Here is a 26,805-nt window from a genome sequence, read left to right as displayed (position 1 = left end):
CAGCTGGAATAGGATGAAACCTCAGCTTCCTTTTGCCTGTACACCCAGAACCACCCTAAGTTCCCTCCGAACTGCCACCCTCTGCCTGGAGGGCCTCTGCCTGTAAAACCTTGAAGAAAAAATTATTCGCGACCCTCTTTAAAAATGATAAAGATGACTTAATTCAAGGGGGTACTTGGTTATAGACCCAGAGACCACTGCACTGGGGTCTTGTAGTGGGGGAAGACATTGGGTTTGACTCTGAATACACCAAGAAGAAGTAGGGATTTATAGCCAAGGAGCAGGGTATAGAAATTACTACAAAGGAACATCAGGGGTGAGGGGTGAGGAGGATTCTGGTTAAACTGATGTAATAGGATTCTTGCTGAGAGACAGGCTGGGGTGATCAGACTTCACCTTGGGGGGGGGTGCAAGTGAGGAGCTCAATTAGATATTGAGGTGATCAGCTGTAGAGGATGGGGGTTTCTGGCTAAACCAACCTAGCAGGATTCTCGCTAAAACTGGACACTATGGAGACAAACCCAGAAGGCCAAAAGCCGAGGCCTCCTTGGAAAACAGTTCAGAGGAAACTGAGTAAAGTTGGGCCAGAGAGAGGCTCTTTGTCAGCCGGTGTGCTTCAGAACCATGCTGCACCTGGCCCCCGCTCTCTAGCCCCCTTTTCAACAACCCCCCACCCTCCGGCTGGCTCCCTCAAGTGCTCTACATGATGGGAATGTTAACTGGGAAGGTCTTCTAGTTTACGGGCTTTTAAATTAGGTTTCTCAGAACCCCATGTTTCCACAGAGATGTCTCATGGTTTTAAAAACATGCACATTTTAATTATTTAAAAATATAATAACACCACTTTTAATGAAATGGAGACCACCATTCACAGCATCACCTCCAGATGAACTCATTTTAGTGTAGACTTCAGAACTTGAATCTCTGTGTATGTGAACTTCTTCTAAATGGGTCAGCAATTCAGAAGGCCACAGTTCAGAGACTATCTTTTTAAAATGAGGCTTGGGGTATATCCACTCCCATTAAATGACAAAAGCAAGTAGAGGACACCCCTCCTAAGCTCTGAGTATTGGGGTATGCTGGACACTGGGCCACCACAACAGATGACAGAAATGAACAGGATACAAAGCAGAAGAAACACAGCAATTGTCTTTCAATCTCATCTCAACGTCTTGTACTCATTAAAGCAGCCTGGACATTTAAAATAAGGGCATAGAGCAATCACAGTACACACATACAAGTGCCGTTAAAATAAATAGGACTCTAAGAAACCTGGGTAAACTATATTGTTAAGCAAAAAAAGCAAAGTGCATAACATTTTCCATTTTGGGGAGAAAGGGTATCTCCCTAATCTCACATGTGTATATATGTGTGTGCTTAAATATGCATGGGATTTTTCTAGACTTCCTCTGAGGAGAAAGATTGAAGGTTTGGAGTAAGGAGACACTTTTCTTTTAAGTCTTTTGTAGTATTTGGATTTATTACTATGTATATACATTATTACCTTTAAGTGAAAGTGTTTTTAAAAGTATACTGAAAAACCACTTTCGCCAGTTTTACATATTAGGGATCCACCTTAAGATTTTGTGTAAAAGTATAAAGATTATTTTGCCAAAGAAATTTGACAAATAACGAGTTAGTCTATGGCCTCATGCTCTGGGGAACAGGAGACTAGAGAGGCCTTTCCTGTCTGGGTGAAAAGGCAGCTAACTTGAGTTTTTCACTCAGGAAAAAGGGCAATGCTGTCATAGGGAGATAATGCTAGTGGTGGTACTAAGGCAGGGATATGTTTGGGGACTACCTGTTAGTAGGATCACTCACACCCTAACATGCTACCCAGTCATCCTCATGTGAGGCCATCCTGAGACTGTAACCCCACGTACTCTACTTTCTTAGAAACATAAATTTTACCTCTCTCACTTGGGTGGGCCTTCCTACTCAAGACTATTCCAGCCAGTTATGCCTTAATAAAATTGACATTTGAAAATGCTAACTAAATAAAAAGATCATTTCTACCAAGGTACATTCACTGCATAAGTATAATCATCATGAAACCTCTAATAGCTCAGGAGGGCTAATTTTTAGAGGATTATTTTTTAAAGTTAGAAACAGTAAACACCAAAGCTAAGCCTAAAAGAAAATCAACTGTGGTCAGAACAAGAGAGACCATTTCTTTGTAAGGTAAGACATTTATTTTGGTTAGTTTTAGCATTTTAACACTGACTTGTGATAGAACAGACGTTAATAACCTTACTTTTTAAAAAAACCAATTTAATAATTTCCCCTTTCCTGTCCAGAAAATTCACACTTTCACAGTCACATTACCCTAAAAGTTGACAGAAGGTAAGTTAAGCTTCCAACCAATCTATTCTCAACCAGAGATGGCCCGTTTCCAATCAGGACAAAATCTTGACTTGGAAGGACCATCATTGTTGACTCTTCAGTGATTCTTGACACCAGTTTATGACAGAAAATTTCCTGTGGGGAAAGCTCATATCTTCATATTATCAGATCAGTGCTTATTTTGATTAAACATTAGCGTCTTAACATTAACTTGTGACACGAAAGGCACCGACATTCTTTTCAAACCATCCATCACCACGGGTGGAACACAGCGCCACCTGCTGGTCATCATGTCATTACACACCCCATAATTTGCAGGTGGTGGTAAATTCCAAGTGGGCCCTCGTAGGGAACCCACCTTAATGTCCGAACCTCAGAGGTCCTCTAGATGAGTCATCTTGTTTGACAGATGGAGATGTCTGCTCTCCAGATAACTCAGAGTAGAAGGGAAAGAGACCAGCATGTGGGAGGTGTAGTGCTTTAGAATTGAGAAGAAAACTGGTGCTCTAATTTGGCCTAGATGGGGGTCTGCTAGTCAAAAAAAGGGATCAGGTCTGGGGAGGCAGTAAGGGAACCCTGAGTTCCTATTCCAACACTTCCCAGGGATAGAAAGCTATCCAGAAACAGCTTCTGCTCACAGCTGAGCATGTGTTGGCTCTTACACAATAAAATTTTATTTTATTTTATTCAAAAAACTAAGAGCTAAATCTCATGAAGTAAATATGGGGTTTCTGGGACTAAAGACTACCAAGATATCCCAAGTTATCAGCATAAAAGTAGCCCCAAAGTAAAGGCAGTAATTGTCCCAATGGCCTTTTCTCCCTCATGCCCCCATAGAGAAGCCCTCAAGAGGTCCTAGTTCACTAGCCTAGGCCGTGGCTGTCCTGCAGGGTGACCCCTGCCTGGGTGTAGGAGAGGAGCCTCAGCCCCAGCTCCTGAGCCTCCTCCGGAAGCAGAGCACAAAGCTCCAGCTTAGGGATGCTGGTTTCCTGGAAGAAGACCCACACATTCTAACCTAGTCAGGGACCCACATGCTATACTTCCTTTTCTTAGAGCAGAGATGGGTTCATGCCGACTCCCTCCCACCCTTACCTAGACACCCCCTGGCACCACAGCTTGAATCACTGCACTCTGTCCACAAAGCTAACTGGCTCTTGTGCACATGGGCCAGGTCAAGGCTATGCGCAGCCCACCTGGACCCTCACAGGGGGCTCCTCTCTCTCGAAGGAGTATAGTTTGAAAGAAAGAATTCAGCTTCGTGGAGCAGCAAACCTGAAATCTTGCCACAGCTCTGCCTTAGGACCAGGAGACTCTTTATCACTCGGAAGCCCAGTTCCTTTTTTTTTTAAAAGATAACAATACATGAGCAAGCTCTCCCAACTTGATAGGGTTACTGTGAGGACCAAGTTGGATGAAGCGGGACAGTCACTGGAAAGCTGCGAAGGGAGGTGCAGAGTTTACAGAGGAGGGCCATTTCACTGAAGTGGGTCTACCTGGGCAGCCAGGTGCGCATAAAGAAGACAGATCGCAGTGGGTTCAGGGCTGCTGTGGTCACGGAGAAAAAGGGACGCCAAGGCTGCACAACACTGCTCCTGCTGCGCCTGTGAGGGAGGCTCTGAGGCACACCTGCCTCTCCTTGTCCTAGCCACAAGCTCCTGGTCGCTCTGAAAAAGGCACATTCGCCACAACATGTTAACACTGTCTGAATTTAAAATTAAAACTCAATTTTAAATAGTCAACAAAAATCCCTGATACTTTGCTTCAGGTAAGACTCCTCTGCAAATCCTTGCAAGCGATCCTACCACAAATTCAGGCTCCTGGGAGCTTGAGACACCCACCAGAACAATGCCTTACATATATTTGGTGCTCAGAAAAATGTAATTGCACGAAGTTTTATCTGAGCCCGGCATACTAGGCACTTGGGGGATGGCTGAGGCCAAACCTGAAGACGGCAGCATTGCAGCACTTTCCATGGTGATAATCATGCAAAGTTCTGACGAGACTGTTCAAAATAAAACTATATCCTGATAAATGTGTGCACACACGTGAATTGAGTACTAGTGCCTTCTGACATCATCCTAAAAAAATCCTAAAAAAAGGTTTCTTTTTGTTTGTTTGCTCTACCACCACTAAAGGCTCTATTTGGGCACTGCACCACATTTCACTTCTGCCTGGCTGAGTCATGTTTGCTCCCAAGGCTCCAGGATTTTTTCTGGCACCAGAGAGCTGTAAGAACTACCTGTAAGTGGGCAGGGTGAGAGCCTGGGACCTTTCATCTCCCTGCTTGTCCATCCTCTGGCTGTGTTTCTGAGACACACACACACCCCCATCCCCACCCCTCCACACACGCTGTAATTGACCAACTTCCTCTTTCTGTTCTTGGAATAGCAACCGAGACAAAAAGCAGTTAGCACGAGTGGCTTTGGTTCACCAACACTATAATTCAGGACAAAACCCTTGTAATTCTCCAAATGATGGGGTTTTTAAATAGGATGGACTTCAACACCCGGTTTTCTAAAAAAGAAAAATAAAACCATGCCCAAGGCAGCGCTCTAACAAACTGAGAGCAATCCGAGGGGAATATTCCAAAGCAGTGGATTCTGAACTCAAGCTTTCCACAGATGGGCATCTAAAAAACTATTGATTTAGCAGAGTTCACAGGAATTTGTTTGCCTACCCAAGGGCCTCTTTGTTTATATACCTTTAATCCTAAGGAAATAATTCAAATGCAGTCTCTTCATGGCAATTTGCATCCACTAACCACTGCTGGCCACCCCAACCAGCTTCAGACCTCCTGAGGTGCCTCTGCTGAGGAGCTGGGTGTGGACGGCTGTGAGGGGACAGTGAGACAGAGGTGCTGGGGAGAGGGGCCCGCGTTTGCATAGTTCCCTTAGGAGGCTAGAGGTGCTGCGATTCCCACTCAGGAGGGGACTCTGCAGGGGGGTTGGGCTGGGGGAAGTCAGGAGGGGCCCCTGCGGGCGTCTCAAGCCTTATGTTTCCACAGACCTTCTGCCCTGGGTCATCTGGGAGAAGCACACATCACAGGCTCTCTCCTCTGCACCCCCCAACCTCAGGGAGACGGCAGCATAAACTGCAGGCACAGGACACGCCAGGGAGCAAGCACACCCTCCTCAGCAAGCTTCTTTATATGCCCTCCAGGGGGAGAGTGGCCCAGGGCTATGTTGGGACAGACTTGTGGGCAAGTGCCTGGTGATGCTGGGAGCAGGGTACACTGTGTTTCCTAAACATGGCAGCTTGAGAAGCCTTAACCAGGGCCTCCCCAGTCCGACCTCTAGAGAAGAGGCAGTGGGGGTGCCCTAGAGTTTCAATTTCCCCTCCTTGACTAGTCTGTCGTTGAGCTGGCAGAGTTGGGCCAGGAAACCATCATTGGGGCCGATCTCACGGTTCTGCCTCACGATGCTCAGGGCAGACTTGACGTCCAGATTCTGACGCAACATGAGGTATGCGATAACGAGCGTTGGGGAGCGGCTGTAACCTTCACGGCAGTGGACAAGCACTCGGCCTGTAAGACAGGGGGACATGTGAGCAGAGGCCATCCAGTCACACCACAGCTCTAGTCAAAACTCTGCCAGGAAATGCAAACAGAAATTACAGCTCGAGACCATTGCATACTCACCAGAATGGCGAAAATGAAAAAGATGGAAAACACAAAGCCTCTGGAAGGATGTAAAACAGCTGGGGCTTTAACATGTGGCTGGAAGGGGGTGGAAATTGGCACACCACTTTGGAAAACTGTGTGGCAGTATCTACTCATGCTGAATACACGCATCCCTTGTGGCCCAGCAATTCCACCCCAGATCCATGCTGGGCAGGAGTGTGCACACGTGTTCATCAAAAGTCACATGCCAGAATGTTCATAGGAAGCACTATTCATAATAGCAGCAAGTTGGAAACCCCCAAAGGCCCATGAGTGGTAGAGTGGATAAATAATAAGAATGAACAATCTACAATTTACCAGAACAACATGGACGAAACACACACAAATAGGATGTGTACGATTCCGCGGAGCAGGAGAGCAGGCAAACTGCTCTATGCTGTTCGAAGTGTGGACGGTGGTAACAGGGAGCGGCCGGGACCTGAGGCTGGGGGGGAACACGGGGTGGGCTTGCTGGGGGTGCTGGTCGTGTTTTGTTTCTTGATCTGGGGGCTGCTAGCTGGGTGTGCACAGTGTACTGATAGGCAATTGTGATGTGTACACTTCTCTATGTGAATTTTGTATTTCGATCAACAGCAAATCATGGAAACAAGCCAGATGTCCATTAGCAAGTGAATGGCTAAACAAGCCGTGACACATCACACACAATGGAACACAGCGCAGCACCGACAAGGAATGAGCTGCTGGGACGTGCAGAGGCGGGGAGGCAGCTCAAAGTAGTCAGAGTGAAAGAGGCCAGACCAAAAAACCGTGCATACCGTGTAATTCCATTTACATAAAACTTTACAACACATACACTCATGTCTAGTGATAGAAGGCAGATCAGTGGTTGCTTAGGAATGGAAGGCTGAGAGGGACAGAAGGGAGAGGTCACAAAGGGACATGAGGAAAATCTGGGGGGTGACAGACGTGCTCACTTATCTCGGCCTTGGTGATGGCTTCACAAGTGTATACATATGCCAAAACTTATCAAATCGCATGCTTTAAATATGTGTAATGTATTACAGGACAATTAGGTCTCAACAAAGTAGTTTAAAACATAAAAGGAACATGCATGTCAAATATAAACACAAAGATTAAAATTCAAAACAAAACACCTTCTCATGGCCCTGCTAAGCCTGGCCCCCACCTCTGCCGTCATCTCCTCCAGTCCCTCCTCCCTTACTCCTGCAGCCCCTCAGCCTTCAACACCTCTTGTCCCAGGTGTTTCCTGGAATGTCACCTTCCCAGGAAGGCCTTTCCTGCCCACTCTTTCCAAAGCCACAAATCCACTTCTATTCCTTGTGCTCCCCAATCCCCATCTCCCTGCTTCACTCCCCTACCCGACAGGCCATAAATCCTTTTGACTCATTCACTGTCATCTTCCCCTGAAATGTAAGCTCCACCTGGGCAGGGATGTCTGTCTGTCTTGCTCCCTGCGGCAGCCCCGGCATTTGGTAAAGGGAGGAAGGAATGTTAGGAGACACCAGAAGCAGCACCAACGGAGTCTCACATGCCCTGAGCCAAAGCCTCAGCTTCTCTCTGCCACCGCCCCTCCCCAGAGTGTGCATCACCTCTCCCCTCTGCCCACTGTATCCCTCCAAACTGAGCTCTCACTCTGCGCCCCCCACCACCAATCCACACTTCACCCAGCAGCTGCAAGGAACTTCCTCAAATACAATACAACCTGTCACCATTTGCAGGGCAACCTAGTCTCCAAAGTGTGGCTTACCAGGCCAACTGCCCTCAGCCTTGACACCTTCCCAGGCTTTCTCTCACCTCTGTACCTTTGCACATATTGTTCCCTCTACCTGGAAGAACTTCTCTCTTGGCTACCTGGAAAACTCCTACTCATTCCTTAAGACCCCAGTTCAAGTGTTTCCTTTGTCAGCACAGGGATTTAGAACTCAAATCTTTGAAGTCATATGCATCTGGGTTTAAATTTTAACTTGCTGGCTGTGAGGCTTAAATGTGTGTCTACTTGGCTTATCTATGATGCACAGTCACTTGGTCAAACACTAGTCTAGAAGGTATTTTGTAGATGTGATAGACACTTGCCATCAGTTGACTTCAAATAAAGAGGTAACCCTTGATAATATGGGTGGGCCTCATCCAAGCAGTTAAAGATCTTAAGAGCAAAATGTGAGGTTTGCTGGAGAAGAAGGACTTCTGCCTCAGAGAAGTCCTGAGTTTCCAGCCTGCCAGTCTACAGTTTTAGATGAAAGCCCCTATAGTTATGTAAAGCAAGTCCTTGAAACAAATAATATATATGTTCTACTGGCTCTGTTTTTCTGGAGAGCTCTAGCCAATACACTGATTATTAACTCCGTGACCCACCTAATCCACAGTGCCACAACTTCCTCGTCTGTGCTAATAGTACCCACTGCATAATATGGTTGGGAGATTAAAGGAAATGATATGCGTAACCTTAGACTAGTGCACACTCAAGAAATGTTAGCCAACACTAGGAGCACCTTCTCTGTTTCAGCAGCCCTGCCCCGTGCGACTGCTGGCCATGCACAGACTGACTTACCCTCTTCTGCCCGACTGTGAGCTCCTTAAGTGCAACAACGATGGGGTCTTGATTTTTGGATGCCCTACAATCTCTATCTTTCATGAGGTGCTCCACTTGACTAGACAAGTGAATCATTACCCACCAAACACCTCTTGGGGCATTCTTTTGAAGGAAATCTGCTGGCCCAGAGTTAAAACAGAGTCGTTTCTGTTCCTATCACCTACCCCAAACATGACTCTCTGTTCCCAATGCCTCCCAGAACAGGAAGGGGGAGGCCTCTGCTTCCCTGCTCATGCACTCTCCAGCAGTGTGCCCGAGGTACCTATTCAGAGTGGGGCTTTCCCCGTCCCTGCTCTGGCCGTGGGACCCTCTGCCGATCACCTAGCACAGACTCAGTATGCCCAGGGCTCACAGCGCCAGTGGGGAAGGGGAGGGTTCAACTCTCACCCTTCCAGGCCTAACCCAGATGCCACCACCCTGATGAGACCTCCCTTGATCTTCCCAGCTGGAAGTGACCGCTTCCTCCTCTGAGTGTCCCTGGCCATTCCCACCTCCCCAAAGTGATGGGCCCCAGCACCCCTATGCCCTGCACACCATTGATGGCCAGTGCATTTCTGTTGACTCATTTGGCCAGTCAATCTTAGAAGCATTTACACTTGGCAAAGAGCCCATAGAAGTCATTTTTGTCACTTGCTCAGTAACCATTTGCAGAGTACCTGCTATGTGCCTGATGCTGCATCAGGTGCTGGCAAGACAAACAAAGGACGCAGCGGACCCCACCTGAGCGCAGGCTTCATGGAAAAGGGGACACTATGCCCAGTGCTAAAGCACAAGGTGGAGTTTGCCAGAGGACAGGGTAAGGAGCATCAGAGAGAACTTTCCAGACTGATCACCCAGCCCGTGTGGGCTAAGACAGGAGGTCACAGAAGTCAGGCTATGTTCCTGTATGGAACATACAGGTGTATGGAAAGAGGAAAGAAAGTCGGAGAGCTCTCAGTTCCCTGAGTGGACAGCCAATTGACATCCAAGAAGAGCAAAATCCAGCCCCTTTCCGCATTCTCATCTATACAGGAGCTCGGTACAGCTAGAGTGGAGGTGGATGACACATGCAAGGCCATGAACAACCATGAAGGGCCTGACAGGAAAGTCTGCAGATTCCCAGGGCAATAAAGCTTCCCTCCTGAGCCCTGAACATGAGACAGTCAGCATCTAGAACACTCTGTTCACTGGAAATCACTCCAGTGGGGAGGCTGCTGCGCACAGGAAGAAGCATCTTCTTCTGTGAGCCCTGGGCATGCTGAGCCTGTGCGAGGTGATCCGCAGAGCGTCCTGCTGCCAGAGCAGGGACAGCCTGTGTGGCACAGACAGGCCAGAGTGAGGAGGACAGGCAGGGTGTGCCTCCATGGGGGTCATTCCCCTGGGGCGGTCTGGGGTGGAGAGGGAGGAAGAGGCTGGGGGAAGCAGCAGGAGGTAAAGGCAGCTGCTGAGAGAATGCAGGTTAAAAGCAGGAAGGGCATGTGGCCTTGGCCTTTCTCATGGGCTCAGCTGATGCTGTCTGTCCTCTGGCCTCCTAGGATTTCCCTCCGGAAGCCTTCCCTGATTGTCAGCACCTCAGCACTTCCGCTTGGGACTTAATGCTTGGAAGCTGCAGGAAGCATTTAAAAAGGTTGGAAGATTTGTCCTGTGGGCCATAGTTGCTGACCCTCAGCTGATGCCAATCATGGCTGCCCCACTCCCCTTGCCAGGTATGCATGTAACCCAACTCTAGCTGGTGAGGTGTGAGGGTAACTCCAGTGGGGGGTTTTGGGGGTGGGAGGTGTTCTACTTGCTCTTAAAAAAGGGGGCATGAAGAAGAGATAGCTGCCTCATCTTTTGCTGTACCTTGTCCTGCTGGGATGTGGAGACTGATCTGCCACAGCTCCCTTGGGGCACCGAGGGAGTGTCCAGCCTTGAGAGTGGCAGAGGAGAGGGCAGGCCCTGGTCCGGAGGCCACCACTGCACTGCTGAATCACCCAGCCCTGCAGCTCCTTCACCTCAGGACTTAGCATCAGGGAAAATCAACTACTTGAATGAGGGGTAATGGGAGGAGTGCCTGGAAATTAACCTTCAGTCAAAGTCAAATCAAACAGGAGGACCCCAGGGCTGTCATTGTGTGAAAGGTTTGCACATCCTGTGTAAGGCAGGCAGCCAGGTGAGCAAAGAGAGACCTAAAGTTCTCGGCCATTCACCACAGGAGACGGGAGACAACAGGTTCTCCAAGAGGAGGCCTGATGTGGGCCTGTTTTCTAGAAAAAGTCCAGTCAGAGCTGCCTCCCACTGTTCCTGGGCAGCAGTTCCCTTACCGTTCTTTTGAGCCAAGGCCTGGTCAATGAAGTCTGCAGCCCGTTCAAAGTAGGCACTGAGGTTGAACTCTTGTGTGTCGTTGGCCTTGATACCCAAATAGGTGATGCCGGAGTCCTTGTAGAAGTTGGCATTGGTGTTGACATGCATGAAGGACCTGCCCTCAGCAGCATTCAGGACATGGGTGATGCCTAGTTTCTGCAGCTTGGGGATGTCTTGAGCCACAGACCTGGACAGGAGACAGCAGCGGGGGATGAGTAGCTGGCCAACCGGCAGTCCCAGAGGAGGAAGGTGGAGGATTCTAAACCTCTTGGCAGAACAAGGGCCCCACCATGGTCTGGCCCCTCCTGGCTTCTCCCCATCTGATAGCCCTCTGCTCCCTCACCCCAGCCATATCTAATTACCAGCAGCTTCCCCAAACAGACTGGGTGTTTTCATGCCCACGCCATCCCCGGCCTGGAATGCTCTCCTCCAACTCCTCTGTGGACACACACCCTCTCATTTTTCACCACCCTGTGCAGTATTTCCTGGTCTCCCCTCCATTCGATTGCTCATCATGCTCCCTATACTGTGGTGATGGTATAGCCCAGTGGCTAAAAATGGGCTCTGGAGCCAGATCACCCGCGTCTGAACCCAGCCCTGCCATTCAGCAGGCAGGCAACTTTGAGCAAGTTGCCTAACCTTTCTGTGACTCTGTTTTCCTCTCTGTGAAATGGGATAATAACAGTGCCTACCCCCTGGGGTTCTGAGTATTCAACAAGCTATTCTGTAGACTGAAGCTGACTCCATCAGTGCTACTATTCTAATGCTTGATTGTGCTTATTTGTTCACATGTCCAGGCCGGGAGCCCCTTGAGGGAGGAACCATGTCTGCTTCAGGTCTAAATGCCCAGCACCTGCTATGTACCCGACACACAGCAGGCGCTGAGGGAGTATGTGGTATCTCAGTGAAGAAGAATGAAATGAGCACATCCCAGGCAGCCTCTTTCCTTGGAACATAAAATACAGCAGCCCCTCCAACTCCCAGAGGGATCCTTCCTGCCACAGTCCACTAGCCTCCTCTCTGAAGCTCTGTTGGGTGAGTAAGCATTTGGGGAGCCAGTGGCTCCAACGAGCTATGGGGGTTACAAAACATTTGATTTGAATAGTCAAAGGGCTCCTTTATTTCATCTTACAACAACATCCCAATTCAAACAGCAGCTTATACTTTACAAAACGCCTCTCCTACATGATCTCATTTGCCTGTCCCAGCAGCTCTGTGAGGAAGGAAGCACAGAGCTTAAACTCTAGCCCACCAGGACATCGGAAGGATGTGCACATGCTCACATGGGCCACTGAGCAGCACAGCTGGAAGGAGAGCTCCTTTCTCCTGACACCACCCCTGCTGTCTTCTCCTCCTTCTGTCTCTCATGCCCCCGTCAACTGCAGATCCTGAGACCTAGAAAACGTGGCTCCAAAAGGTTCCTCTCCACCCTGCAAGCCCTGATCAAGAGGCTTGATTTTGTTAAGGGGCTCCTGATTGGGGGAAAGCGCTAGGTCCATGTTCCCTGCTGAGCACCCCCCACACTCCTGGTCACATGGAACTCAGATTTGCTTAGAGGGCAAGGGATGCGTTTTCTATGGTGGCCATCACCACCTGCCACTCTGGCTACCACCAGACATTCACAGCCTTGGTTTCCACTTGGGAAGTGGCTGAATGTGTCAAACTGCCCAAGAAAGCAGGGTTTCTGAAGGTGCCAAGGCCACCTGCTGTTTGGGTGGCTGCACAGGGGGTTATCCTCAGAACTTTGCAACTATTAAGGCCTTTGGTTGACACCTTGGGACTCTTGTTTCAGGTGTCCCTGCTCAAGACACTACACACAATTGTAAAGCAATGGCAGACTGAAAAAAAAGACTTTGAAGAGTCACTCCCATTCATCTCCCTTCTCTAATACTAATTCAGCTTCCAACACATTTACCATTATCATTATGAATGAACATTCCACATTGCCTGACACACAGTCGGTGTTCAATATGGTGAGTGAATCATGGAATGGATGATACCGATTCCCATGAGGCTGGGACCTGCCTTAGGGACCTCTACTATCTCTGAGATGACCCCCATTTTTGTGACAGTCCTTAGCAAGCTAAGCAGCAGGTCCTAGTTCAATGCGGGGATACAGACACGAACAAGACACTGACCCTGTCCTCACAATCCCTCAACCATGATGGGACACCATGTCCTTATGTGTAACGGAAGGGGGTTAGTCCTGGGTTTCCAACATGCAGTCCCTGATCCCTGGGGCTTAGGGCGTTAACCTGAGCCTTCCCAAAGCTGTACAGGCATGGTAACCTAGTCCTTGTTTTTGGCTGGTTTTTCAGCACACCTCAGAATGATTTGCACTGGTTTTCTCCTGTTGCTGAGAAATTCTGATTAGTAGTTTGACTAACAGAAAACGGGAAAATTAATTTGGTGAGAACTCGTGATAGATAAAAATGCATTTCCTGGTGATAAAAAGAACAGGAGCCTTTACTAAGTTAGGGCTCATTTCCTTATGGGGTTTATCCTTGAAACATTCTAAATCCCATGTGAATCAAACCCTATCTGGAACGCGGGGGAAGGCCCAGCCCTCTGGATCCCTGGTCGCGAATATTTCTATTCCCTGATCCGGGCAGCCCAGCCGGGAAAGTTCCACGCCTGAAATGTGACGTCAGCCCATTGCCATGGCAGCGAAGGCAGACATTCCGCGGTGACCTCACTGCAGAACCAGGCAGCTGTCACATGACTCGCGGACCGGTGGGGCTACCAGGGCCACCTGTTAAGTGAACATGGTAGCCTCGACCCCGCCCAAAGCCAAGCCCCTATCTGGTGGCGGCTCCGGGTAGGACGCTGGCCGGGCCTAGCGGCCCCTGGGCTCGTGCACCCAGCGAGGGGAAGGACCCCACTGGGCGGGGAGGCATCCAGTCCCCGAGCCCCACGCGCGGGGGTGGTAGGCGACTCCAGCGCCTGCCCAGCTCGCTGTGTCCCGGACTGGCGACCACCTCCAGGCCCTGACCCGCGCCTGCCGCCACCCCCACCGCAGCTTTAGGGTTGGCGGGACGCTTCGGGGATGGACCGGCGGGCCCGGGGCTTGGGAGCGGGGACTCACGCGTTGCCCACGTAGATCCTGGGGGTAACCTCGTTGCAGGGCTGGCTCGGAAGGCTGTAGCAGCCACTGCCGTCCGAGAGCAGGTCGTTGAGGTCCTGCACCGAGAGCTCCAACGGGCCGGACATGGCGGCAGCCGGGCCCTGCACGCCGGGGCAGCAGCCAGCAAGGGGAGAGCAGCCGGGTCAGCTGGGCGGGGGCTCCCGAGCCGGGGCCCGCCCCGGAGGCGGGTCCACCAGGCGCGGGAAGCCGCGGAGCGCGGCGGCCACGCGCGCCCCACTCGTGGGAGGTACGCGCACCTCTGGGCGCAGGGTGATGGGCGGGCGCTCTGGAAGCTCGCGGGCCTGTCCGCGGTGGAGGAAGTGGCGCCACCTTTGAGCAAAGGAGGGGTCCCTCTTCCCACCCCCAGCTAAGGCATTTTCTGTATCAGTATAAACTGGAAAGCGCAGTGACTTCAGGGAAACTAAATGCATAATCCAACAACTGTTCCTAGCGACCGAGGTACTCCCACGTGTCGCTTGTTTTCAAGATTGCGGGGACGCCCGGTTCCGCTTATGAGCTCTGACCCTGCCTGCTGCGGACCAGCAGCGTTGGCATCACCCGGGAGCGTCGTCAAAAATGGGGAATCTCCGCCCCAGGTGAGGCCCGCTGAATGAGACTGTGTATTTTACAGGGCCCCCGGGGAATCCCTAGGACGGTTAAAGTTTGAGAAACCCCACTGTGTGGCACATTTCTTGCGACATTCATTGAGAATCAGCATCGTGCTTTAAAGCTTGGGCTCTGTGCAACCAGGATTTGCATTCTGACCCTAGGGAATTACTTAACATCTCTGAGCCTGTTTGCTGAAAACAAAAAATGGGGGTGGTAATAATAGTACCTAAGTCCTGGGGTTGTTTGAAAGAATAAATGTGACCTTCGAGGAAAGTGCCCAGTGCTACATAGTGGGCACTCCATAGGTGTTCTCCCTCTTCATCCGCAAAAGTTGTCGAGGACCCCTTAGGTGCTACACCCTATACTAATATAAAAATGAGAATCGGGCTCCTTTGCTGCCCTTCCTGGAGCAGCCCCCAGCCCACTATGACACTGCATGGTGTCAGCAACTCATCATTTACTGAGATCCCACTAGGCGCAAAAGACAGTCTCTGTCCTCCCCGACTGGCAGGAAAAAAGAAGATCCCCCCACCCACCCAAAAGCAAATATGGTCCTGGGAATTCAGGAGACCCACAGCCCAGTTCTGCCACTAACTTGGTTCTTGAGCAGCTTGGCTGTTGCTCTGGACTTGTTTCTTTCTCTGCAAAATGAAGAAATTGGATCAGATTATCATACACGTTGTCTTTCACCTCCCCACAAATCTTGTGGTCTCACACCTTCAGGGAAAAATCATTGGCAGTGGACATTGCTTAGCCTATAGCTCAGGGAATATAATCAAGGCTGGGTTTCTCCATCCCCCTACCCCTCCTGGCACATCACATTTTTTCCCACAGGGACAGGCAAATGAGATGGTGGCATCTGCATTCCAGGCAGGTGGGAAAGCTTCTGAGTCTTGCCCCTCATCTTGTCTTGAACCTAGGTTGGCTTTCAAAAGAGAAGCCCCGGGACAGCCAGGCATGCTCTGCTGCTGCTCCTCCTTCCCAGAGACCTGTCCCTGATGTCGTAACTGGGTAGCTACGACAACCCGTCATGGGGACAGCTAAGTACCTCACAGAGGAGCTTGGATGCCTCATTCCTGAAGTGAGACTAGGAAGAGAAAATGAACAATTCCCTAGATTATCTAGCCTACCCTGTAATCGTCTCTAATCACAGGCAGAGCACAACCTTCAGGATGAAACTGGACTTTTTCCACTACATCTTTCACAAGAATAGAATACAAACAGGTACATGGGCAGATTGGGCTGGACACCGTGATTAAGGTTCTGGAAGGGTCCACCTTAGAGATACTGACAGTAAATCAGATCATACAATGGATGATATGGCCTGATCTGCTGAGTGGGTCACATCAGTGACAACATTTATCTTCCACCAGGGAGTTCATTTGATGGAAACGCTCATTTAAACTCTTGAAAGCCAAGTAAGCGAGAGAGAGGTTGTGACCCCAGCATCCAGTGGCCAGGCTGGTCCCTGGGAAAGGGTGGGAGAGAGGCTCGTTCATTGAATTCAAATGACTCAAACTTCGTTTATCACTAAGTTTTATTTTTCTAGCTCTCACCAGTCTTTTCATTTCTGCTCCAAACTCTTCAAAGATGTCAGTTTGGGAAATTAAACTAAACTACAATTCCTGAACTGGATTAAGGTCAGAATTCAAAATCGTAACGTGTATTAGTCAGGGCCGTTGTCTGAAATGTGAGTAGGTTCTTCAAGGCAGCTGAGAGACTCCTGTGACGTGACACTGCTCTTTTATCCTCCTCTAGTGAAGCCTACTGTTGATACCAAACCTCCAGTGGCGCACACACACCACATTTTAAAACTGAGCAAGCTACAGGTATTTGTTCTTGCCATCTGCAGATGTACCTTACTGATTTTTATCTATGTCCTAAAGTGGTCCAGTTTCTAGAGCCTTCCCAATACCTGCCTAACCCAGATTCCTTAATGCTCCTCCTCCCTGTGCACGCCACCCCATCTCCCATGCTCTTCTCCCAATCCACAGTGGCCCTCAGTTTGCCCCTTTCCCAGAGCCCAAAGGAGGCGATGCGGAGCCACTGTGTGGCGGGGCACCCTGTAGTGTTGATGTCACTTGGTGGGGTGGGGTTTCTTACCAGGGTGAACAAAAGAGAATTGACAAAATCAAATATGAAAACAAGCAACTGTGTCAGAAAATAGCAAATGCCCATCGCGGTCCTGCCAAGGTGGATTGCTGGAACGAATATTTTTCCAAGAGGTAGTGTTTTTTCTCTCTTTGTTTCATTTTCAGAAAGTTAATAAAAATTAAAATTGACTTTACCCTTGTTGGGTTTTAGTACAAAGTCATCTTGAGGGGTACCCAGAGTCATGTTAAGAAGAATGAAAACTAGCAAAAACAGGGAACTTTCTCTAGCATTAAGGAGCTCGTTTTTATTTCATCTAATAGATTTTTCAGTTTGTCTCAAGAAAGCACTACATACTTTTGTAAAATGGTCACCACAGCTGGACTATGATACAGCATTCTTAAAAATTGGTTCTATGTTTCCTGATCCACTATTCTGTGCTAAACACCATGAATACAGAGAAGAAATGAGATTTATATTTCCTAACCCTGAAGAACTTCAGGTCTGGTAGGGGAGACATTTATGTAAATAATAATGCAGTGAGGTGGCCAGGGCTACACAGGAAGTGTATGCAAGGGAAAGGACACAATGGGTGTGTCTGGGTTTGTATGTGTGTGTGTGTGTAGTGGGTAGTGTCAGGATGCCTTTCCTATATCCTTGTAGACCTGAAACGGTTGAGAGCTGAGGAATGAAGTGAGCCACACATAACATCACCAGTCATTTGAATTTATCCTTAAGCAAGATCTTCCCCCATCATAAAAACCAGATCTTCTCATTCCTGGTTTCATATAATAATTCCTGGGGAGCTTTTGCGAAATGCAGGTGCCCAAGCTGTACCCAAGACCAATAAAGTAAAATCTTCTAGTGGACAAGAGGTTGGGAGTCACTGTTAGAAACCTGCCAACGCTTTGCAAGTTTCCCAGCGTGCAGTCTGGTCCAACCAGCATGCAGGGCCTCAGGACAGCTTGCTTCCTGCACTTAGGCAGCCAGAGTTCATGATGTGGCAATTTCATCTCTATTCCCATCCAGGAGGAGAATTTTATACTTCACCCATCTCAAGATTTTGTGTTTTTCAGCTTGAACAGAGAAATGAAGAACCGGGAGCTAGTGAGAATCACCATGGAAAACCAGGGCATTTTGAAGAGGCTTGGTGATCGCAAACCCAACTATGACCGCAGGTCATCCGAGATAGACTGGCAGGCACGTGGGCACTGTGATATTCCCATGTGCACACAGGGCTTGTCTGTGTTCAGAGTAGCATCTGTCCTGGGAGGGGCCTCAAAGTGGTGAGGGCGAGATCAGGAGAAATGCAACAATCGGTGACAGGAAAAACCCATCCAGAGCAAACAGCTAACAGGGGCAAATCACCCAAGAGCTAAAGACATCTCCTTGGTGCAAAACCATGTGTCAGTTTCAAAAAAATATCTGGTAGCATCTTCCCTCATTCCTTAATTCATTAAAAAAGGTTGAATTTCCAAGCAAAGGCTGTGAAGGGTGTACTATTCAGTCGGTGGTTGATTTGCTTCATTTGGGAATAACCTCCAAGAAGTGGGGGGAAAAGTGCCATCTAAAAGTGTTTTTAAAAACCTCCAGTCCCTGGCTTTGGTCTGTAAGCTTTTTCTAAGCCATCCTTGGAACTTTGGCTTGAGCACCAGCACTCTGGCATTGACATAAATATTTTTTATTTTTATTTTCTTCAAGAATTCAAGACGCTATATCAGAAATACAACAAGATATCTTCTCTCCCAAGATGCATAGGTATGTCTTAACGTGGCTGCTATTTTTATTTACTGTAAAATATGGTGATCACAGTTGATATCAAAGCCATAAGAACTGTATAGATGGAGAACAAGGGGCCCAGTTAAAGGGATGAATTTTACTCTTTTATAATGTCGATTGGTCATCCATCCATTTTGGGATTTTAGAGCTCTCCGTTTCCTCTCTCTGTACAAGTAGGAAATGACTGTCTTTCGTCATCAGCTTTGAGGCTTTCCATGAGTCTAAGAAAATGATTTGTTCCAGTAAGACATAAACAGGAGGTCTTGTGGCTTTAATGTTGTGCCAAAGTTACATTATGAGTCTCTGTCACTATTCAGAAGTACTGTTGTGTTGGCATTGGTATTAACATTACTAGTAATAACTGTCCCTGCCACCCCAGGAGAAAGACAAAAAACACTCGGCTTTCCAATGTAATTGTGTATAATTAATGTTTCTCCATTTCTCTCCCTCTCTCCTCCCTGAATACAAAGTTACTCACCATGGAAAAGATATACGAGAAGGTCCTAGGATTTCTTAGCTGTTTAGAATCTCAAGACACTCCTAAGTAGCTGAATGCCCAATCTTAGAATGCTACAATAAAGCTTGGAACATAAAATGAGTAAGTTACACTTAAGATACCCAAAGGCTTTAAGTCCCATCCCAAAATGGAGACAGAAAGAAAGGTGCAAATAAGCATTTTAACTTGGGGCTATGAAAAGAACTTTTAGTGAGAGAGAGAGAAAACAACTTTTAAAAACATACATCACCACCACCACCCTGTGGGGAGTGAAGGTGGGGTGACGTGATCCAGGCACAGGTTCCCCTCTGTCAAAATGGAAAACAAAAGCGCAAAAAGAAATTTAAGGTTCAGACAGCACAGAGAACAAATGTCATTAGTTCCTCTGTAAATACCCAGAATTAGAAAAGAATGCTTTGTCGAAGTTTCCATGCACTCTGTTCATTTATAGAGAGCAGCAACTGTGAAAATATCACAAATATCTTGAAACATTTTGTAAGATGACATTGCATGGTCTCTATGACTGGTTGTGTTGGTTTTGAGCCTGACTTTTTAAACTATTTATTTTGAAAGAGAGTAACTCTTAAATGTTCTCATTAGAAATAAATGTTTCATTTTAAAATCATTAAACCCACAGAAAGTCCCAAATAAATGTACAGGCCTTCTGTGCCCTTCACCCAGGTTCTCCTATTGTCAGCATCTCGTGTAACTACAGTACAATATGAAACCTGGAGTTGACATTAGTACAATCCATAGAGCATACATAAATTTCAGTTATACCTGCACTCATTTGTATGTGTATGTACAGCTCTATGCAATTTTATCACATGTGTAGCTTTGGGGGACTATCATCATATTCAAGTTAACTGTACCATTATAAAAAAAAGTCTATTGTACCTCCCCTTTAGCCACAGCTACCCTTTTCCTACCATCCCTAACCCCTGGCAATTACTAATCTGTTTTCCATCTCTATAATTGTTATTTTGGGAATGTTACATAAATGGGATCGTGCAGTATCCATTCTTTTAAGATTGGCTTTTTTCATACAGTGCAATGACTCTGTATACGCAATGGCATGATTTCCTTGAGGTTCACCCAAGTTATGTGCATCAATAGTTCATTCCCTTTTACTGCTGAATAGAATTCCATGGTATAGATGTACCAGTTTAACCATTCACCCACTGAAGGACACTTAGGTAGTTTCTAGTTTTTTTACTTTAATGAATGAATAAGGCTGCTATGAATATTTGTGTACAAGTTTCTGCATGAAAGCGTTTAATTTCTTTGGGATAAATGCCCAAGAGTGAATGGGTTGGATGGTAAATCCATTTTAAAATGAACTGCAAAATGATTTCCAGAGATGCTATACCATTTTACATCCCACCAGCAATGGATGAGTGAGCCAGTTTCTCCACATCTTCACCAGCATTTGATGTTAACACTTTTTATTTTAGCCAGTCCCATATGTGTATAGTGACATCTTATGTGGTTTTAATTTGCCTTTCTCTGTTCATGAAGTTGAGTATCTCTCATATGCTTATTTGCCACCTGTTATATAATCTTTGGTGAAATGTCTATGAAAATCTTTTGCTAATTTTCTGATTGGATTATTCATTTTTCAATATTGAATTCTGAGAATTCTTTATATATTCCAGATACAAATCCTTTGTTGAATATATGATTTGCAGAATATTTTCTCCCAGTCTGTAATTTGTCTTTTTGTCCTAATAGGGTCTTTCACAGAACAAAGTATTTTAATTTTGATGACATCCAATTTATCAATGATGAAACTTGTGTTTTGACCATATTAGTGTCAACATACAATTGTGATATTGGCTACCATATGGCAGTGTGCTACCACGGGGAAACTAGGTAAGGGGTACAGAGGATCTCTCTGTAGTCTTTCTTACACACATGTAAATTTACAGTTATCTCAAAATAAAAATTTTCAAGAAAAAAAATCAGTATGTCCAGATATAAACTCATTATGAACTGGTTCCAGTTCATTTCAGTTTGAGGAATCACCATTCTTCTAGACATCCAGGTTGGAAACCTGAGGGTCATCCTTTACTTTGCTGTTTTTCCCCTTCCCCCTGACTATATAGTTTAAATCTACCAGTCCTACTGCTCAGTCTCTGTACGTGCAATGGCTCGTACTTCAAGCACTTGTGATTTATGACTGGTATGGTATGTCCATATCACTTTTTAGCCTAACACCATCAGTGCTTGCCATTCCTTCCAAAATGAGCCATACTTTTTTGTTGTTGTTCTTTTTACTTAAAGATAAGTATGAACATTTGTAGGGGATACTATAAATCTGAAACCATCTACATTTCTACTGTGCTTCATTACAAGCAGCCCAAGAGGATAAAACCTTAAGAGTGGGACAGGTGGTTTGAGCACATCCAGAAATAGAAATTAGGCTCTAGGAAACAAAGTCTGCCTTATTTTTAATTTTTTTCCTTTTTTTTATTTTGGTATCATTAATATACAATTACATGAGCAATATTGTGGTTACTAGATTCCCCCCACCATCAAGTCCCCACCACATATCCCATTACAGTCACTGTCCATCAGTGTAGTAAGATGCTATAGAATCACTACTTGTCTTCTCTGTGCTGTACTGCCTTCCCCATGCCCCCACCCACTACATTATGAGTGCTAACCATAATGCCCCTTATTCCCCTTCTCCCTCCCTTCCCACCCATCCTCCCCAGTCCCTTTCCCTTTGGTAACTGTTAGTCTATTCTTGGGTTCTGTGAGTCTGCTGCTGTTTTGTTCCTTCAGTTTTTTCTTTGTTCTTATACTCCACAGATGAGTGAAATCATTTGGTACTTATCTTTCTCCGCCTGGCTTATTTCACTGAGCATAATACCCTCTAGCTCCATCCATGTTGTTGCAAATGGTAGGATTTGTTTTCTTCTCATGGCTGAGTAATACTCCATTGTGTATATGTACCACATCTTCTTTACCCATTCATCTACTGATGGACACTTAGGTTGCTTCCATTTCTTGGCCATTGCAAATAGTGCTGCAGAATAGGGGTGCATATGTCTTTTTTAGACTGGGAAACTGCATTCTTAGGGTAGATTCCTAGGAGTATAATTCCTGGGTCAAATGGTATTTCTATTTTGAGTTTCTTGAGGAACCTCCACACTGCTTTCCACAATGGTTGAACTAGTTTACGTTCCCACCAGCAGTGTAGGAGGGTTCCCCTTTCTCTGCATCCTCGCCAGCATTTGTTGTTCCTAGTCTTTTCTATGTTGGTGATCATAACTCGCGTGAGGTGATATCTCATTGTGGTTTTAATTTGCGTTTCCCTGATAATTAGTGATGTGGAGCATCTTTTCATGTGCCTGTTAGCCATCTGAATTTCTTCTTTGGAGAACTGTCTGTTCATATTCTCTGCCCATTTTTTAATAGGGTTATTTGCTTTTTGGGTGTTGCGGCATATGAGTTCTTTATATGTTTTGGATGTTAACCCCTTGTTAACATCCCTTGTCAGATATGTCATTTACAAATATATTCTCCCATACCGTAGGATGCCTTTTGTTCTGCTGATAGTGTTCTTTGCTGTACAGAAGCTTTTCGGCATGATGTAGTCCCATTTGTTCATTTTTTGTTTTGTTTCCCTTGCCCAAGGAGATGCGTTCAGGAAAAAGTTGCTCATGTTTATATTCAAGAGATTTTTGCCTATGTTTTCTTCTAAGAGTTTTATGGTTTCATGACTTACATTCAGGTCTTTGATCCATCTTGAGTTTACTTTTGTGTATGGGGTTAGACAATAATCCAGTTTCATTCTCTTGCATGTAGCTGTCCAGTTTTGCCAACACCAGCTGTTGAAGAGGCTGTCATTTCCCCATTGTATGTCCATGGCTTCTTTATCTTATATTAATTGACCATATATGGTTGGGTTTATATCTGGGCTCTCTTGTCTGTTCCATTGGTCTATGGGTCTGCTCTTGTGCCAGTACCAAATTGTCTTGATTACTGTGGCTTTGTAGGAGAGCTTGAAGTTGGGGAGCATAATTCCCCCTGCTTTATTCTTCTTTCTCAGGATTGCTTTGGCTATTCGGGGTCTTGTGGTTCCATATGAATATTAGAACTATTTGCAGAATGAGCCATACTTTTAATGTGGCACACAAGGACCATGGTTGTGTCCCTCCTCTCTTTGCAGCCTCTGTCAATATGAGTTCTTAGCTTCAAGCAACAATAACTTTGTGAAATAATTTATTAAAAGAATGTGAATTCGTGAACAGTATTTCCTAGAAAACTGAAGAACCAAGCTTCAAGCTACACATCAAGGGATAACAGACCAAATCTTGCTGTAGAACTGGTCTAGGTGTTGCTGTTCATAGTGCTGCCCCTCCTGTACCCTAGTCAGGTTCTGATGGCCTACCACTACTGTCTTGGAAAAGTCTTCACTGTCCCTGCCCTTTTGTGTCACTAGCTACCAATTCCAAGTCAGTGTATCAGTGTACGTGACTGGTATACTTTAGATCATATGCCCATTCCTTAGCTGCAAGGGAGGCTGGGAAAATGAGTATCTGTTTTTTTCCACCTCTGGATACAGGTTCTGCTTCTCTCCCAAAATTGTAAGATAGGAAGATGTCTCCAAATTAGAATGAGGCTTAGATACCAGAATTCCACAAAAATGACAAACATCTACAACCTTTTATCTTACCACTCCTTGCCTTTTTCACCTCATGGAAGATGTTTTCTTCTCCATTTATTTGTATGTTATCCCCTCTAGCTGAAAAAGCCATAGTTCTGCCTCTTTATTCCTTATTAAGTATATAAGAGAGCCCCTTCTCCAAGGAGTTTCTGTGAATTGCTCAATTATATTAGGTATACTTTCAAATGAGATTTTTCTTCTTGTCTTTCTATTTGTTGATTTCTAGTTTGATTCCATTACGGTCTGGGAACAAATTCTTTTAAATTTGTTAATATGGTCTGTCTGGGTGAATAGTCCATAGACGTTTGAAAAGAATGTGTGTTGTGTTGTTTTGGGGGGTGGGGAATGTTCTATAAATGTCAGATTCTGTCGGTGGATGGTGTTCAACTCTATATCCTTGATGATTTTGTCTAATTGTTCTATCAATTGCTGAGAGTAGGATGCTGAAATCCCCAGCTGTATTTGTGAGTTTGTTTCTCCTTTCAGCTCTAGCAGTTGTTGTTTGATGTATTTGAAGCTCTTGTTTGGTACATGCACATTTAGGATCACTTTATTTTCTTGGTGGAGTGATCCTTCTACTATAATATAATGTCCCTCTTTGTCCCTAGTACTTTTCTTTCATTGAAGTCTGCTTTATCTGGTATTAATGTAGCCACTACTACTTTTTAAACATTGTTTCCATTATACATCATTTTCTATCCCTACACTTTATCCATACATATATTGAACACCACATAAGATGGTGGCATAACTTTCTTCAACCAGAAAATATGGGGAAAGAAATTCAAGAGGTGAAGAACAGTCCGTTATTACCTATTCTCTTGTTTTTTCCTTCCTGAAGGTCCCAGCCTTCTGCTAGTTTCTGTTTGGAGAACTTCCTTTAGCCATTTTTTGGGGTAGACCGCAACAAACTCTTTAGTGTCCCTTCCTCTAAGAATGCTTTTGTTTCTCCTTCATTCCTAAAGGACAGTTTGGTCACATACAGGATCCAAGATGGACACTTATTTGCTTTTAGCACTTGGTAAATGTTGCATCCCTTCTTTCTGGCCTCCAGTGTCTTTTATAGGCAACACTAAAACAAATGTGACAGTGTTCCTTCCTGGTTGTTTCCCTGTTTTTAAGATCCTTTCTTAGTCTTTAGTTTTTAGATTACTTATATTGAATATTTTGGTCCCACACTGTGTCCTCTCCTTCTGGGACTGGTACAAATGTTCTTTTTATTATTGTCCCACGGGTCCCTGAGTTTGTTTTTTTTCCAGTCTGTTGTTCAGAGTAAATTTTACTGATCTGTCTTCAAGCAACCTGATTTGATCTGTCATTTTGACTTTATTATTGAGTTCATCCAAGTTCTAAATTGTACAATTTTTCATTTCTCTAATTTCCATTTGGTTCTTTTTCATAGTTTCTACTTCTTTGCTAAGATTGTTTTTCATTTTTTTAGGAGAAATTCTAATTCATCATTGAGCCATTTTTATTACAACTGCTTTCAAATCCTTGTCAGATAAATTCTAACATCTGAATCACATTAGTATTGGTATCAATTGACTGCCTTGTTCTTATTTAGACTATGGTTTTCATGGTTTGGGGTATAATGAGTGCTTTTCTGTTGTATCCTGGACATTTGGGTTATCAGGGTAGGAGTTGCTCAATCCTATTTACTCAACTGTTTTAGCAGGTGGCAGTCCTGTTTGCATGTAGTGTACAGACTCTTGCTTCTTTTATGGGTTTTACTTCCAATGGCAGCTCAGTGTTCTGAGCCCTCCGAATACGATTCTGGTATGCTTTGTTCTTTGGGGCAACTGGGGCTCCCGCTCAATCCCTGCTGGTGCCTTTTGTGGTGTGGGAAGGTACTTCCCTGGACTGAATGTTGTTGCTGGACCACCTTCTGCAGAGGGGCAGGCAGACACTGCTGGGTCTTATGCCACTGTGTGGAGGGCAGGGAAATGCAGGACTCTGCTGCTGCTGTGAATGAACTGGACCACCTGCTGGTGCCCTGGGGTGGAACTAGGGTTGGGTCAACTCATGAGGTCTCTATTGGTTTTCCTCTTCTCTGTCCTTTGGCTGAGAAAGTAAGCTTTTCTTTCTCTTCCTCCCTCCCTCCCTCCCTCCTACCCTCTCCCTTCTTTCTTTCTTCTTTCCTTCCTTCCTTCCTTCCTTTCTCTCTCTCTTTCTCTCTTTTCTTCCCTGTCTGTGCCTGTAGGGGGTTCTGGGTCACAGGCTTCTCCAGGGCCCAATCCAGGGTATATGAGAGATAAACAAAAAACCAAGGGCACTCACCACATTGTTGTTTCCAAAGTCCTGAGGTCCCTAGTCAGCCCACCATCTTCTTTCCAGCTTTCAGAGTCCTATCATTGTCTTTTTAAAAAATTCCCAAAGTTTTTAGTTGCATTTAGAGGAGAGCAGGGGAAGGTGATTCTAAACCATCTTGTTCTGAGACTACAAGCCTGACTTGTAAAGGAAGCGATGGTTAGAGACTATGTATTCCAAAGGCAAGAAAAAAGCAGAGTAAGAAATTGATCCATATTAACTCCAGATAAACGCTGCTTATTGGTTCTGAACTGTATGATTTAAGAACAAGCTTTGTGCATATGCTGGTCTGTAGTTATTTTTTAAAAATCACCAAGTGCTATCATTTTTTGGATGCATGATCCTGCGACTGGTGGAAAAAATGATGTGACACTGGACAAATGGCCACATGTCCTAAAGCATACATGTATTTGAACGTACAATGGTGAAAGCACAACTGGCTAATGTTTGAACAGCTGAGCTTTGCCTGTGAAGGACGGATGGTTGTAACTTTCTTAAACTCATCTCCTGCAGGGATGCCAGAGAAGGTTACAAATTGATGGATCAAGGATAACAAACAGGATTAACTCACTTGCTAATTCTGCTCAATTAATACTGAATACTCTGTCCAGAAAGATTCAAACACTGTGCCTAGATGCAGCAGGAGAGTGCTGTGATGGATTAGCACTGTCTGCCATGGGTGTAAGAATGAACATGGCAGCACAAACATCTCAGACATTTAACACACCTGGCCTAGAAAAGCCCTCTAGAGTTCACATTCTCTCTGCTTGTAGACACAGGCAGAGAGCTTGCCTGAGTTTGAAGGTCCAAGGCAGAAAAAAGTTACACC

General features: G+C 45.9%; 2 protein-coding genes across 3 annotated transcripts; one reads left to right on the top strand and one right to left on the bottom strand.

The window, feature by feature from the left end:
- Positions 1-2,169: 2,169 nt before the first annotated feature.
- On the bottom strand, positions 2,170-14,170 carry DUSP3 (dual specificity phosphatase 3). The gene is made up of 3 exons (XM_036883234.2): positions 13,981-14,170; positions 10,856-11,082; positions 2,170-5,866 (listed from the first exon to the last, which is right to left on the bottom strand). Exons 1-3 carry the CDS (start codon positions 14,103-14,105, stop codon positions 5,661-5,663), a joined length of 558 nt encoding a protein of 185 aa, XP_036739129.1. The 5' UTR covers positions 14,106-14,170; the 3' UTR covers positions 2,170-5,660.
- Positions 14,171-15,697: 1,527 nt separating this feature from the next.
- CFAP97D1 (CFAP97 domain containing 1) lies at positions 15,698-20,234 on the top strand. Of its 2 annotated transcripts, none has more exons than XM_036883238.2 (5): positions 15,698-15,852; positions 16,387-16,457; positions 16,735-16,853; positions 18,421-18,481; positions 18,969-20,234. In XM_036883238.2, the coding sequence occupies exons 1-5, from the start codon at positions 15,729-15,731 to the stop codon at positions 19,044-19,046; spliced, it is 453 nt and encodes a 150-aa protein (XP_036739133.1). In that variant the 5' UTR covers positions 15,698-15,728; the 3' UTR covers positions 19,047-20,234. The 2 variants fall into 2 exon arrangements, with proteins under 2 accessions (XP_036739133.1, XP_036739131.1); XM_036883236.2 differs by adding an exon at positions 17,796-17,919 and having other exon boundaries at positions 18,421-20,234.
- The last annotated feature ends 6,571 nt before the right edge of the window (positions 20,235-26,805 follow it).

This window comes from Manis pentadactyla, chromosome 4 (assembly GCF_030020395.1).
Source record: "Manis pentadactyla isolate mManPen7 chromosome 4, mManPen7.hap1, whole genome shotgun sequence".
NCBI classification, from domain to species: Eukaryota; Metazoa; Chordata; class Mammalia; order Pholidota; family Manidae; genus Manis; species Manis pentadactyla.
Note: the sequence above shows the minus strand (reverse complement) of the source record. Positions and strands in the feature narration are given on the sequence as shown.

Bases quoted from the DNA above. Each gene is read 5' to 3' on its own strand.
- CFAP97D1 (XM_036883236.2), top strand. From the start codon at position 15,729: ATGAACAATTCCCTAGATTATCTAGCCTACCCTGTAATCGTCTCTAAT. The intron at 15,853-16,386 runs GTACATGGGCAG...ATCCTCCTCTAG, and splicing joins CAAGAATAGAATACAAACAG to TGAAGCCTACTGTTGATACC. The intron at 17,920-18,420 runs GCACGTGGGCAC...ATTTTCTTCAAG, and splicing joins CATCCGAGATAGACTGGCAG to AATTCAAGACGCTATATCAG.
- DUSP3 (XM_036883234.2), bottom strand. From the start codon at position 14,105: ATGTCCGGCCCGTTGGAGCTCTCGGTGCAGGACCTCAACGACCTGCTC. The intron at 11,083-13,980 runs GTGAGTCCCCGC...TCTCCTGTCCAG, and splicing joins AGGATCTACGTGGGCAACGC to GTCTGTGGCTCAAGACATCC. The intron at 5,867-10,855 runs GTAAGGGAACTG...CCTGTCTTACAG, and splicing joins GGCCTTGGCTCAAAAGAACG to GCCGAGTGCTTGTCCACTGC.